Source organism: Micromesistius poutassou (assembly GCF_964030765.1).
Source record: "Micromesistius poutassou genome assembly, chromosome: 5".
Taxonomy (NCBI): Eukaryota; Metazoa; Chordata; class Actinopteri; order Gadiformes; family Gadidae; genus Micromesistius; species Micromesistius poutassou.
In genome coordinates, this window is record NC_140275.1 from 20,942,796 (window position 1) to 20,956,301 (window position 13,506).

General features: G+C 48.3%; 2 protein-coding genes across 2 annotated transcripts in view; one reads left to right on the forward strand and one right to left on the reverse strand.

The window, feature by feature from the left end:
* Positions 1-1,562: 1,562 nt before the first annotated feature.
* ggt1a (gamma-glutamyltransferase 1a) lies at positions 1,563-8,031 on the reverse strand (the record flags this gene model as incomplete). The annotated part of the gene is made up of 12 exons (XM_084468761.1): positions 7,967-8,031; positions 7,198-7,328; positions 7,023-7,112; positions 6,401-6,593; positions 5,890-6,050; positions 5,310-5,459; positions 4,164-4,300; positions 3,439-3,626; positions 3,125-3,252; positions 2,712-2,824; positions 2,244-2,357; positions 1,563-1,709 (listed from the first exon to the last, which is right to left on the reverse strand). The coding sequence occupies exons 2-12, from the start codon at positions 7,244-7,246 to the stop codon at positions 1,563-1,565; spliced, it is 1,470 nt and encodes a 489-aa protein (XP_084324887.1). The 5' UTR covers positions 7,247-7,328; positions 7,967-8,031.
* A 2,421-nt stretch (positions 8,032-10,452) lies between these two features.
* lrrc75ba (leucine rich repeat containing 75Ba) overlaps positions 10,453-13,506 on the forward strand; it is a gene marked incomplete at its 5' end in the record, with an annotated part of 9,869 nt that continues 6,815 nt past the window's right edge. Inside the window, one exon of the mRNA XM_084468222.1 lies at positions 10,453-10,524. Within this exon, the coding sequence (XP_084324348.1) occupies positions 10,453-10,524 (72 nt within the window). The remainder of the gene's footprint in view (positions 10,525-13,506) is intronic.

Here is a 13,506-nt window from a genome sequence, read left to right on the forward strand (position 1 = left end):
GGGAATTTGTTAATATAGCCTATATCAGGACAATCTGAGGTGGCTCGAATTATTTCCATGTCAAATCTTTTCCTATGCGGTATAGAACAGAGTACCAACTCTTCTTCGAACAGAATCCCCTTCCCACTAGATTCGTTTTGGCCATTATTGTTTGGGAAAAAAAGCAAACTGTTGATTCGGGACAGATGTACTCTAATGTCTCTAATGTTAATAACCATTCTATCCTCTACTGGAATATTTTTGAATGATAGGAACATGTCTCCATCCATAAATCTCTATGAGCTTGCTTGCTTATATGTATATATTAAATCTGATTGCATTTTGTATAAATCTCCGGATTATAGTAAATCACATGACATGAGCAGATTTTTCCATGACACTATGCTGGCCTAGCCTGGCTCGGCTCGGCTCGGCTCGGCTGGGGTTTGCGTCTCCGTCACCAGGGCGACCCGCTGGGAGGCGTGGCTTCGACTGATGACGCCAGAGTCGACGTCACAACAACACACTTATTTGTAGCCTAATGTAGTTTTATATTATAACCTAACGTCACATTAATTGATTAGTTTAAGAGACATTTAATGTCATAGGTTTGTTTCAGAAAGACCGACCACACAACATGATAACTGCGATGATGAATTAGTTTGACCTTTAATATTCCCCCCCTTTTGCTTTCTAATCTCAATATCTCATTGAGAGATTTATTTCAGATAAATCATGTGAACACATTGGACAGTTTTTCCTATTGTCCGATGTCCAGTCTTCAGAACAATAATCTGAAGTAAAGCTTTCCTATTTCAACAAGATTTTGTTTTGCAAACATATATCGTCAAACTAATATCAGTGCGGTGCACTTCTATCTTAACCTTCATTAACCTTTTCAATTAGGCAATTACGTTCGTTATGGGAATGAACGAATCATAACGAATCAAGCTACTGTGAACTCTAGCCATAATCTGCGTGCATGGCGATGTGCCTCAGGCACAAGAACGCACAGTTTATTGTATTCATATAGGTCTATAAATAAATATAGCTCTACAATTTGAGAGACAACTTCTCGCTCCGAACAGCAACCACGGCTGTCATCACCACCTGGAGGGGGGGGGGGGCTTTAGCCCCACCTGGGAGACGGCCCGTCTCGGGCACGGCACGGCGCGCCTTAACTGTTAACGGAGACGCAGATCTTAGCGTCATGGTCTGACTCGGCACGGCAGAAAGGGCTGATGGAAAAAAAAAAACACCATGATGATCCCAGTTTTGGTCACCATCAGCTCAGCATCAGGCAAAAATGATTTGGATTTCTTTTGAAATTGGAGTAACATTTTTCAAGAGAGGAATCAAAAAAGAGGAAATCCGTTTCTCCATATTTGACTTAAAATAAGGTTAAACTCAAACAACGTTGGCTGTGTCCATAGCTTAACAAGTCGCTGGTGTCCCTCTGAGGCTGTCGAAGCGTCCTGCCCGCCCCCCCCCCTGTTCCCGTCCCGTCCCGCCCCCGTCCCGCCCCGTCCCGTCCCCCCCCCTGTCCCGACAGCAGGGATCCACAGCTGCACCAGGCGTGGCTCTCAGTAGCCTGCGGGGTAGCCCCCCTTACGGGGGTCGGACTCGGCACAGAGGCGGTCCCCCTGCCGCACCACCGCCTGCACCACCGAGTCGGGGACGGGCAGCAGCTCGGTCACATGGTTCTTCTGGGTCAGCCCCTCCAGGATTCTCTGGGGGGGGACAGCAGCACCTTCATCACCTGTATCATCTTGTTCATCACCCTCCTCATCATCATCATCACCCCCCTGTCCCCATTAACTTTAGCATGTGGGGAGTGAATAGAAGATTGTTTTAAGTTGTAGTTATGTTAGTTTAAAGGTGCCATGACATGCCACCAGGTGTGGTGTGATTAGCCGCTACAAGCCGTTTTGGAAATTAGCCCCTTTAAGACATCACAGGTGTGCGTGTCCACCTAGATGTGTGACGGATAGATGAGCAACGTTTGGCTACGGTCCACTGGGTAGGCTGGAAGACTGATCTATCCAGCACACGTCTAGGTGGACACACCCATTTTCTGCCCCTTATGATGTCATAAGGGGCAGATTTCCAAAACGGCTTGTAACGGCTAATCACACCACACCTGGTGGCGCGTCATGCCACCTTTAAGCACCCTTCAGTCTTCAGCTGGACTGTATGTTTGTTAGTCACACACTAATGAAGTTGGCAGAGCCAATGCCTACGCAGGGAGACGGCCTGAGGCACACCTTCTCAAAGCCCTGCTCCACCACCGTCATGTTAGGGTTGAGCTGGTTGTGGAATCGGGGTTCTGTGACGGCTTTCTTCAGGTCGTAGTCGAAGAACAGAGAATTCAGGATCACCTGTGACCAGGAAGAAATCAAATCAAATCAAAGAAATAAAGTACTTTGATAGTTGGACATCAAAGCTATACCAAAAGTGTGAGTGCTTGTGTTTGTATGTGTGTGTGTGTGTGTGTGTGTGTGTGTGTGTGTGTGTGCATGTGCATGTGCATGTGTGTGTGTGTGTGTGTGTGTGTTTGCACGTGTTCATATGTGTGTGTGTGTGTGTGTGTGTGTGTGTATGTGCGTGCATGTGTGTGTGTGTGTGTGTGTGTGTGTGCATGCATGTGCATTTGCATGCGTGTGTGTGTGTGTGTGTGCATGCATGCATGTGGGTGCATGTGTGTGTGTGTGTGTGTGTGCATGCATGCTTACTAAGGCAGTGGCTGTGGTGATCTTTGTTCCCCCGGAAGCTCCCACCACCATCTTAACTTTGTTGTCTTTGTCGAAGATGATGGCTGGGCACATGGAGGAGAGCGGCCTCTTGCCTGGATGAGACCGTTAACCAGCATTGTAGGGCGGACAGTTTTATCAATAGAATCATGATTTGTTCTGCTTTGATTAAGTACATTATGAGCCATACATGTGTCCCTTTCACCCACTTAAGAAAGGGTCAAGCTATAGTATCTGAGTAAGAGCAGTTTGGGTTCTTGAGTTGCCCTGGCCAAAGAGCAAAAGGCAATCCTGCAATTTGACCCATATTGTGGACAGCCTGTTGTAGCCTCTCTCCCTCCCTCCCTGCCATCCCCTCCCTCCTTCCCCCTCCCTCCCTCCCCCTCTCTCCCGACCTGGTTGGATGAAGTTGCTTGGCGATGGGGGGACTCCAAAGCCGTTGGTTATGTGCGGGGAGCCGAAGTCATCCATCTCGTCGTTGAAGATAATCCCGGTGGTCTTGGACATGACTTTTGAACCGAAGCTGAGGAATGTGAGAAAGCGGAAGAAGATTATGCATGAAATGCATAACATAATATAACGGTAATAGCAGATCTCTTCCCATTCAGCGAAACTCATCTGCAACTTTCCATAATCCGATTTCACATCGAATGGACATGCCCGGTTGACTGACGGGCCTGCGTGCACTCGGGCCGTCAGACAGTCTTACTAGAAGTTAATGGTGCTGGTGGCCGCCACCGCGCTGCCGTCCTCGGCGATGACGGACAGATGAGCCGTGCCGTGGTTGTCAGGGACGAAGTACTCTGGCTCGTAGTAGCTGTCGGGGTGCGTGGTGTCGTCTGTGATCCGGCTCCGGATGCCGTCGCCAAAGTAGTCCGAGGTCATGTTGTGGATCAGCTGGAGAACGGAGAACGTAGCCACACGTTTAGAGACGGGCCGCGGGGAACCGACCGCCTCGGCTCCACGCGTCCTGTTAACCCTGACGCCTCTGTGCTCACCGTACCGGTGGGATGTTACGCAATCTGCAACCACTTGTGCACAGCAGCAGTGACAACCTGCTGTCACGTGCGGTAGGCGGCCGAGCCCATAAGGTACACAAGTGTTAAGGACCACAAGTGTACCTCAGGATGACGACACTGCAGACCGGGAGATTAACGCTGAGTCATCGAGCACAAACAGTAGTTAGGCGTGTTTATGTCCAGACAAATCCTCCAAAATAGGATCTGCTTGGTGGGGACACAAACACTTTTCCCACAATGTCTTAATCAAATATAAACTAAAGATAAACTGATTCAAATCCAAATCATCAAATCATCAGAGTGCCCTTAAGCAAGGCATTTTACTGCAAGAGTTGTATTAAGATTGAAGTACCATTGTTGGTACTTCAACACCAGGAGTCTAACCACAGGAACTAGTGTTAGCCAAAGCGCTCACATCTGTGATGTTCAGGTAGCGCGGGTCTCCCAGCTTGCTCCTCTTGGCGTAAGCGAAGCGAAACGCCTCCAGGATGCGGTGGTAGGTCAGGGTCTTCTTCTCCGCCGTCGAGACGCTCCTCCCCGTGAAGTTATACCCTGCAACATACAGGAGACAGGATCCTGTTGACACCAGGTGGGTTCTTTCTCTTTGGGTAACTCACTAAAGGCCCTGTCAGCTCACAGCTATGACTCCGCTGGAACCAGAGGAAAACAAAGGCAGGGCAGCTTCAGAGCTATCTCGACACAAAACAGGTTTGCTTTTGTTGTTTCATCATGGATAACATTTCCTGGTGACACTTAAAATAGCAGTACATTGATTAACCATTCATTACGATTAGTTAATGCAGGGATAAGCATTCTTACATAGCATTAGCAGATGTTAAGAGTTATGGGTTGCACTCTGGTTGCCCTGGCCCACCATCTCCAGTCCTTAGTAGTGGGTTAGCGTTAACCCAAACCATATTACACAATGGATAAATAAATGCCTTAGAACACCATTACCTTAGTTAACATGAACACCATTAGTAAATTATTACTATTCCACGAGTTATTACTGTTCCACGATAAAAGCTGAGGCTGAGGGAAAGAGGAAAGTGACAGGTAAGGGAACACTATTATGCCGTTTCTCAATACCAAGTACGCGGACTACGTTCTCGCGGACTTGGAAGTACGTACTTGGCAAGTCCGGACTTTCAAGTACAGACTTCCGAGAACGCGAGTACGCACTCTGCAATTGGAACAGCAGCGGACTCGATGATGCATTCTGGGATATTTAACGGTCCCAAGTCCACACGAGTCACCTCCGATGCATCCTCGGTAGAACGGCCTCATCGAGAACGCATCGAGAACACACACGGGTTTTACGACAGTACTCGCGTTCTCGCGTACTTGGAATTGGAACAGTGCTTGGGCCACCACTGATGACGTTTATCGAGAACGCAAGTACACGAGAACACACGAGAACGCGAATTGAGAAACGGCCTGCGTTCATCATTTCTTTCGATTCCAGTGGGGCAGGTGTGTGGAGGAGGAGTGATGACACGTCTAGTGTCCCTGTAGGGCTGCTGCTCAGAGGCCCAGGCTCAGGGCCCGGGCCGGGGCTCACCGTCCAATATGTTGAGGATGAGGGCCAGCACGGGTCCGCTGGAGGGGGCGTCTGGGACCTGCATGGTGTAGTCCCCCACGTTGAGCTTCTGGGGACTCTCATTCAGCACAGGCCGGTACTGCAGCAAGTCCTCCAACGTGATGATCCCGCCTGAACACGCACACACGCACACGCACACGCACACACGCACACATGCACACACGCACACGCACACACACACATGCACACACACACACATGCACACACACACACACACACACACACACACACACACTCACACACACACACATGCACACACACACACACGCACACACACACACACATGCACACACACACACACACGCACACGCACACACACACACGCAGACACACACACACACACACGCACACACTCAAGTAAATTCAAAGTCAAGGTCTAATATTCCCTCACTATTCATCATCTCTGTAGACCTTTCTGTCCACATCCATCGTGTAGACAGAAAGGTTGGCGCTGATGTTGTCATTAGGAGTGATCATTGTGTTCCTGATGGCCCAGGTCTCGATTCCTTCCGACAGAAGTGAGCGTCTGTGCAGCAGGTACCTGCTTGCTTGACATCGTCCACGATGCCGCGGGCCATGGAGCCGCTGTAAAAGACGTCCGCCCCTCCCTCCGCAATCCGCTCGTACGTGTCCGCCAGTTTGGGGAATCGAACAATGTCGTTTTCTCTCAGGATGTTTCTCTCAGAGTCACAAAACACTTTGCTGGAACAGGAACACAAAGGACCACAGCAGCGGAGGACAACGTCCCGTTAGATGTTTAACATTAAGTTAACCTCAAGACGCACCGTTGAAGACCACAACATATTTTCACCACCCTTGGTAAGTCTGGAGGAATCAATCGCAATATAGCGTGTATATTTAGATCATTAATACAAAAAAAAACTTGATCTTTGAATACTGAACACAATATTGTGAACATCAACAGACAAAAATGCAAAAACAAACTTGATAGGACACCCAGTGACACCATCCTGTACGTCTGGAAAACCTCCAGTACGTTCACAGCACAAACTGGCCTGTCTGATGTGTCCTATCTCCCTCTGAGCACTCACCACAGGGTGCTGTCTTGCTGAATGGACTCTTTGCTCTTGAAGATGGCGTGTGCCAGGGCCTTTCCCACGGGGAAGCCGTCGCGGGCCAGGGCTATGCTGGGCTGGAACAGCTCCCTCCAGGGCAGCCGGCCATGTCTCTTGTGTGCCATCTCGTAGCCGCGGATCTCCCCCGGAATGGCGATGGACAATCCGCCTGTGGTGCAGAAAGAGCAAACCCTTTGGCAGACGGCCCATGAACCCCCCCCCCCCCCGCCCCCGCCCCCGCTCCGTTATGTAACCGTATGTCGCCCCCGCCTTCCGGTGTAAGCCCGGGGCCACCGGTGGGCTGAGGGCTGAACCGAGGCGGTGCAGAGGGGGTGTCGCCCGTGGTCCTCCTCCTCCTGTCTGTAAGAGGAGGAGGATGCAAGGTGGCACGGTGGGACGTACACGACACCGTCGTGTCTGTGCTCATCCCTGACTCATCCTGCTGATGCCGATGTGTGCGGTCACCTGAATTACAGAGGCGGTGGGGAAAACGACGGTAGAAGGCACAGCTCATTCTCATAGCCAATGAGCTGCTCTCACTCCAGACCGCGGGGCTCCGGTCTTGGTTTTTTAACCGGTAAGGATCTGCTGCTCTCACCTTTATGAGAGAGCTCGGTGTTATTGACGAACATATCCTCAGTGGCCTTCATCGGTGCTGTCTCTCTGGCGTCGATGGTCTCTGTTTTACCTGTGGAGGGAGGACAGGAGCAGGATGAGAGAGAGAGGGTCCCGTGAGGCTGGTACGAGCCAGACGGACCGCGGGCTGGGCTCACCGGTGGAGGCGTTGTAGATGACGAAGAAGAGCCCCCCGCCGATCCCCATGCTGTGGGCGTTCTGGAGCCCCACGCAGAGCAGGGAGGCAATGGCCGCGTCCACCGCCGAGCCGTTCCTCTTCAGGATGTCTCTGGGAAGCCAACGGACACGTTACGGCCACGCCCAGCGAGCTTCTCGCACACAAGAGCAACACAAGCATGGAGGTTCAGACGACGGTGCGTGTTTTCAACCCGTGACCACACATGACGGGGGTTGTTATGGTAATTGGACTGCGTTTATACGGTGCTTTTCTGAACAGTGGCAACTCAAAGTGCTTTACAATATTGCCTAACATTCACCCATTCGTACACATACACATTCACGCACTTTGCAAAGCGACAGCCAGCTCGTCGGGAGAAGTCTTGCCCAGGGACATCTCCACGCTCAGCTAGGAGGAGCCAGAGATGGAACTAGCAACCTTCCCCCTGAGCCACATGCCGCCCTATTATGTTGGCATCTGAACCACATCAACCAGCTAACAACAACAACAACAACAACAACAACAACAACATATTCAGGTACACAAAGACTAGGATACACACACACACACACACACACACACACACACACACACACACACACACACACACACACACAGACACACAAACACACACACACACACACACATGCACACACATGCACAGAAATACATACAAATAAAAAACACACCCGGACAAACACATAGGTAACTTTCCACTGTGGGGGAATCGGATGCGGCGGGCTACGTACCTCCCCACTTCTGAGCACGTGCCAGCGTCGGATGCCACGGCGGCCTTGGAGTAGAAGTGGTCGGTGGGAGCGTTGCGCTCCCTCTTGCCCATCCCCAGGAGCAGGCCCAGGAGCAGGCCCGCCGCCATCACAAGCACCGCCAGCAGTCCGGCCACCAGGGACTTCCTGACCATTCTCCTGCCCGACAGCATCCAGCAACACAGCCAACGGAGAGGGTTAGACCAGCGAGGAAGAAAACGTTCTAGCCACCGAAAGCACCCCCCACAGCAGTGACAGCGGGACAATGCGCAGTGATGGCCTCTCTGCTGCAAACGTCTTCACCTTATAATCATTGGGGGCCGCGTCACCGTTATCCTTATTTAGCTGTTGTCATCAGAGTCCTCACGGGAAACCCCTACAATTGCACAAACTAGCAAGGCCAGGGCGGGATGATATGGTAGTAGCTCTGACGAGCTGTGGTTAATGCCAGTAAACCCGTGTGTGATCGGCAGTGTTGCCACAGTTACCTTGAAAAGGTTATCTGATTACTGATTACTGACTACTCCTTTAAAAAGTATAACTTAGTTACTTTACTGATTTGATTTATTTAAAGTAACTAAGTTAGATTACAAGTTACTTTATTATTAGTTAAATTCAGGGGGGGGGGGGGGGGGATTGCGATCTGCCGGAGTTGACGCGCCAGTACCGTGCCAGTACCGCGCCGAGACGCGCGTAACCGTTACCGTTACACGTTAGCCGTTGTTACATGCTGCCAGTCCGACATGCTCCCATTCCGACAGTCCTGTGCGCGTATGCAAATTAGTCATGTGCGCCAAACAGAAGAAGGGCCCTATCTTGCGCCCGGCGCAATATACTTTCTACACCGACGCATCAAATGCGCAAATGATACTTGGTGCTATTTTAGTGATCTAAAAAATGCGCCAATGCAATTGCGCCACTGACCGAAAAATACCTGGTCTATAGCGGATAGCGCAGTTGTTGTTGCTATTTTGACGTGCCATGGCAGGTCGGAACTACAACATAGCCTACGCTTACACACACGTAGGCTATACACAAACATGCAAACTATTAACCTGATTTAAATATTATGATGTCAAAGGTTATTCATATGTGTGAAACTGCATAGAAATAGCGTGTGGATTGTGGAAACATTTTTTTCCATAGGGCTGCATGAATGAACATGAATGAAGTATAGTAGGCTATGCCATGCGTTAAAATAATGATAATAACAATAATACATTAGAGCAAAGTATATTCCAGGCTTCCAAAACAAAATCTAGTTTTAGGGTAAATGATTGGTTAAATGATTTGGGAAAGAACAGCTGATACAGCGGTAAGTTGTACTTTTAAATCAATGCATCTGCAAACACCGTACAGCAAACACGTTCTTGACCCAGACATCGTGTACAAGCCCATTACTTTTAGGATTGATGAGTAGGCCTATTTGATCGTGAGAAAACATAGTTTTACCGCGAGTGAGTGTTGAATGAATGAATGCGGGTGATGCTTGGTGCGCGTGTGTGCGCGCGCCCATCTGTCTAAACACACGCAAATTAAACACGTAAGTGTATGAGAAGGAAATCGAGTCAGTCGACCTGCGATAAGCAGCTGATTCTGAACGAACTCGTCTTCGAGATGGACGTGTTCTAACGCATTTTTAATCAATGAAATGTTAACACAACAGTATATATCTGACCATTTAATTTTCGAAATGTTAGGTGAAGCCGAGCTTCCCTTGCAGTCGAGAAGTCGCCACTACGAAAGAATGCAATGTATCCAACTAGCGGGATCTAAACAAACTAAGCTCCAGCGAATTACTACAATGCAGAAGTAGTATAGAATGGCGAAAGACAGCAACTCTACTCTACTCTCAACCAAAATAAAAAATAAATGTAATCGCAAAGTTAAGGTTAAGTTAGGTTACTTTTTAGCAGGATGCAAGTGATGCTGATGCGGCTCTCAGCTGTGCCAGAGCGTTCACAGTTGCTAGGGAAACCACCTGCCGTCGCCGCCCGGTGCAGCATTGTGAACTGCCCGGTTTTTAGAACGTCTCAGCCCGTCTCGTCGCAAGGAGTCGCAAGGAGTTGCGAGTTGCAAGCTGTTGCGTCGCGAATCTTTGGTCTGAACTGGGCTTTAGACTACTCGTTACTGAAAAAAAGTAGTCAGATTAGAGTAACGCGTTACTAAGTAGTGCGTTAGTGGCATCACTGGTCATCGGTGACTTTAACTGGAAGATCATAGCCTTTTATCCAACCGCAAGAACATGGAGGATAATGGGTTAAATGTACATCTCAGCTAGACTCTAAAAGTAAATTGGGAAGTGGGAAAACCACTTAACAAATCTAGTACACACATTTACCCCTTTATGTAATAATAGAGCTGTGTACACTTCAGAACTTTCATCACTCTATCTTTTCCAGACAATTTTTTTCTTTTTCACATTACACAATACAATAACACATCAGTTATTCTGAAGCAAAGGCCCAATGGTTGGTCTCTTCTCTGCCCCAAATCTCTGCATCTTAGCCAGCTGCAGAGCTGACAGGCCGGCCATGGAGGTGAGTGAGAGCTGTTCACACATGCAGACATGGTGCAGACCCCAGTTGGGCCCCTCCTGGAATTGGCTCTGCCTGAAGCTCTGCTCTGCAATAGCATTGTCACATCCTATTTGGCCCTCTCCTACAACTCCAAATCAAAGGCCTGGGACGTCTGAGACTGTACCCAGCAGTGACACCGGCAGCACTGTGACCGGCTCTTCACAGTGCTGCAATCTCCACCAGCACACACACATTCACTCCTACGGTCATTCTGGCTGTGTGTGTGTGTGTGTGTGTGTGTGTGTGTGTGTGTGTGTGTGTGTGTGTGTGTGTGTGTGTGTGTGTGTGTGTGTGTGTGTGTGTGTTCAGGCATGTTAACTACTGGTGTTCATGTTAACTAACTATGATCACTCCTCATTATTGCCAACCTTTCTGTCTACATGATGGATGTAGGCAGAAATGTCTGATGATGGATAGTGTGGAAATATTTGACCTTGACTTTGAATTGTGTGTGTGTGTGTGTGTGTGTGTGTGTGTGTGTGTGTGTGTGTGTGTGTGTGTGTACGTATGCATGTGTGTGTGTGTGTGTGTGTACCTGTGCGTACCTGTGTATATGTACCTGTGTGTGTGCGTGTGTGTGTGCCGGCGGGATCATCACGTTGGAGGACTTGCTGCAGTACCGGCCTGTGCTGAATGAGAGTCCCCAGAAGCTCAACGTGGGGGACTACACCGTGCAGGTCCCAGACGCCCCCTCCAGCGGACCCGTGCTGGCCCTCATCCTCAGCGTTTACATCTATAGGGCCTGAGACGCTTTTATCTAAGGTGATTTACAATACGTACATTTGTCAGAAGAAAGAGAAACAACGATAAACCTCTGTCGGTACAGTAAGGATGTTCATAGTGCCAACAACTGTTAGGTTAGCCCATTACCCGTATACAGCGAAGATAGCTAGGATAAGATGGTACACAATGCTAAGTATTATTTTTAAGCTCCAGGACGTACAACATACGTCCATACGTACACAGTGCGTAAGAGGGGTTTGGGGGGGGAGGCTATGCAGAGTCTATAGGTGAACTCTGAACAGGTGAGTCTTGTTTCTTTTGAGGAAGCTGGTGAGCGACTCTGCGGTCCTGACATCGGCAGGGAGCTCGTTCCACCACTGCGGTCCCAAAACAGAGAAGAGTGGGTGACTTTGACGATCGACCTTGGCTTGCTCTTAGTGATGGCGGTACCAGGCGTCCAGCTGAGGTAGCTGAGCGGAGCGCTGGAGCTGGGGTGTACATGCCTACAACATACTAGACGGTGAGCCCCAGCCCTGCCCCGAGCCTCGCAGCAGCAGCCCTACAGCGACAGTAGACGTGTTGACGCTCTTCCTTCACAACCTGCTTCACTAGAATCTAAAGAAATGATGAACTAATACTAATAGTTTCTCTTTGTGTCACCTCCTCCTTCACAACCCGCTTCACTAGAATCTCTAGATTCTAAAGAAATGATGAACTAATACTAATAGTTTCTCTTTGTGTCACCTCCTCCTTCACAACCCGCTTCACTAGAATCTAAAGAAATGATGAACTAATAGTGTTCCCTTTTGTGTCACTCAGCCTCAGCTTTTACTGTTCTTCATCTTCGTCTGTTGAGGAAATGGGTGACACTTTGCAATAAGGGGGAATTAATAAACATTTAAGTACTGTTAATTAATAAGCATTAACTAACAACTGGTCTAGTAATCATTTACTACTGGTGTTCATGTTAACTAAGGTAATGGTGTTCATTTTAACTACTGGTGTTCATGTTAACTAAGGTAATGGTGTTCATGTTAGCTACTGGTGTTCATGATGTTATCTAAGGTAATGGTGTTCATGTTAACTACTGGTGTTCATGTTAACTAAGGTAATGGTGTTCATGTTAGCTACTGGTGTTCATGTTAACTAGGTAATGGTGTTCATATTAACTAAGGTAATGGTGTTCATGTTAGCTACTGGTGTTCATGATGTTATCTAAGGTAATGGTGTTCATGTTAACTACTGGTGTTCATGTTAACTAAGGTAATGGTGTTCATGTTAGCTACTGGTGTTCATGTTAACTAAGGTAATGGTGTTCATATTAACTAAGGTAATGGTGTTCATGTTAGCTACTGGTGTTCATGATGTTATCTAAGGTAATGGTGTTCATATTAACTAAGGTAATGGTGTTCATGTTAGCTACTGGTGTTCATGATGTTATCTAAGGTAATGGTGTTCATGTTATCTAAGGTAATGGTGTTCTCAGGCATTCATTTATCCATTGTGTAATACGGTTTGGGTTAGGGTTAACCCTAACCCACTACTAAGGACTGGAGATGGTGGGCCAGGGCAAGATAAGATAAGATAAGATAACATAATACGTTATTAGTCCCACAGTAGGGACATTTGCAGTGTTACAGCAGCAAAGAGCAAACACGATAGTGCAAATAAAGAAATAAAGATGACAGTCATGCAAATTATACGATAAAATACAATATGTGTGTGTCAGTGAGAGCAGTGCTTGTGGAGTCATGCTGCAGGAAGGAACGTCCTGCAGTAACTCCCTGTAGCACACCGCGGGCGTCTCAGCCTATCACTGAAGGTGCGCTGCTCAGTGATGTAAGTGTAAGTTTAACTCCTAATCCTTAACATCCGCCAATGCTATATAATAACTATCATCACTGCATTAAATAATGTGGATGAATGGTTTATCAATGTACTTCTATTTTAGGTGTCCACAGGAAATGTTTCAAAATATGCTCTGAAGCTGCTCTGCCTTTGTCTTCCTCAGATTCTCGTGATTCCACCCTGTTACAAGTGTGTGTGTGTGTGTGTGTGTGTGTGTGTGTGTGTGTGTGTGTGTGTGTGTGTGTGTGTGTGCGTGCCTCTTGCAGGTAGGTAGTAAGATTGGTTGGAAGGTTGTTAGTGAAGTAGAATGTACTAATCCTGTAGTAGTTGATATGGTTTAACCCTTTAACCCCCCCCCCCCCCCCATCCTAC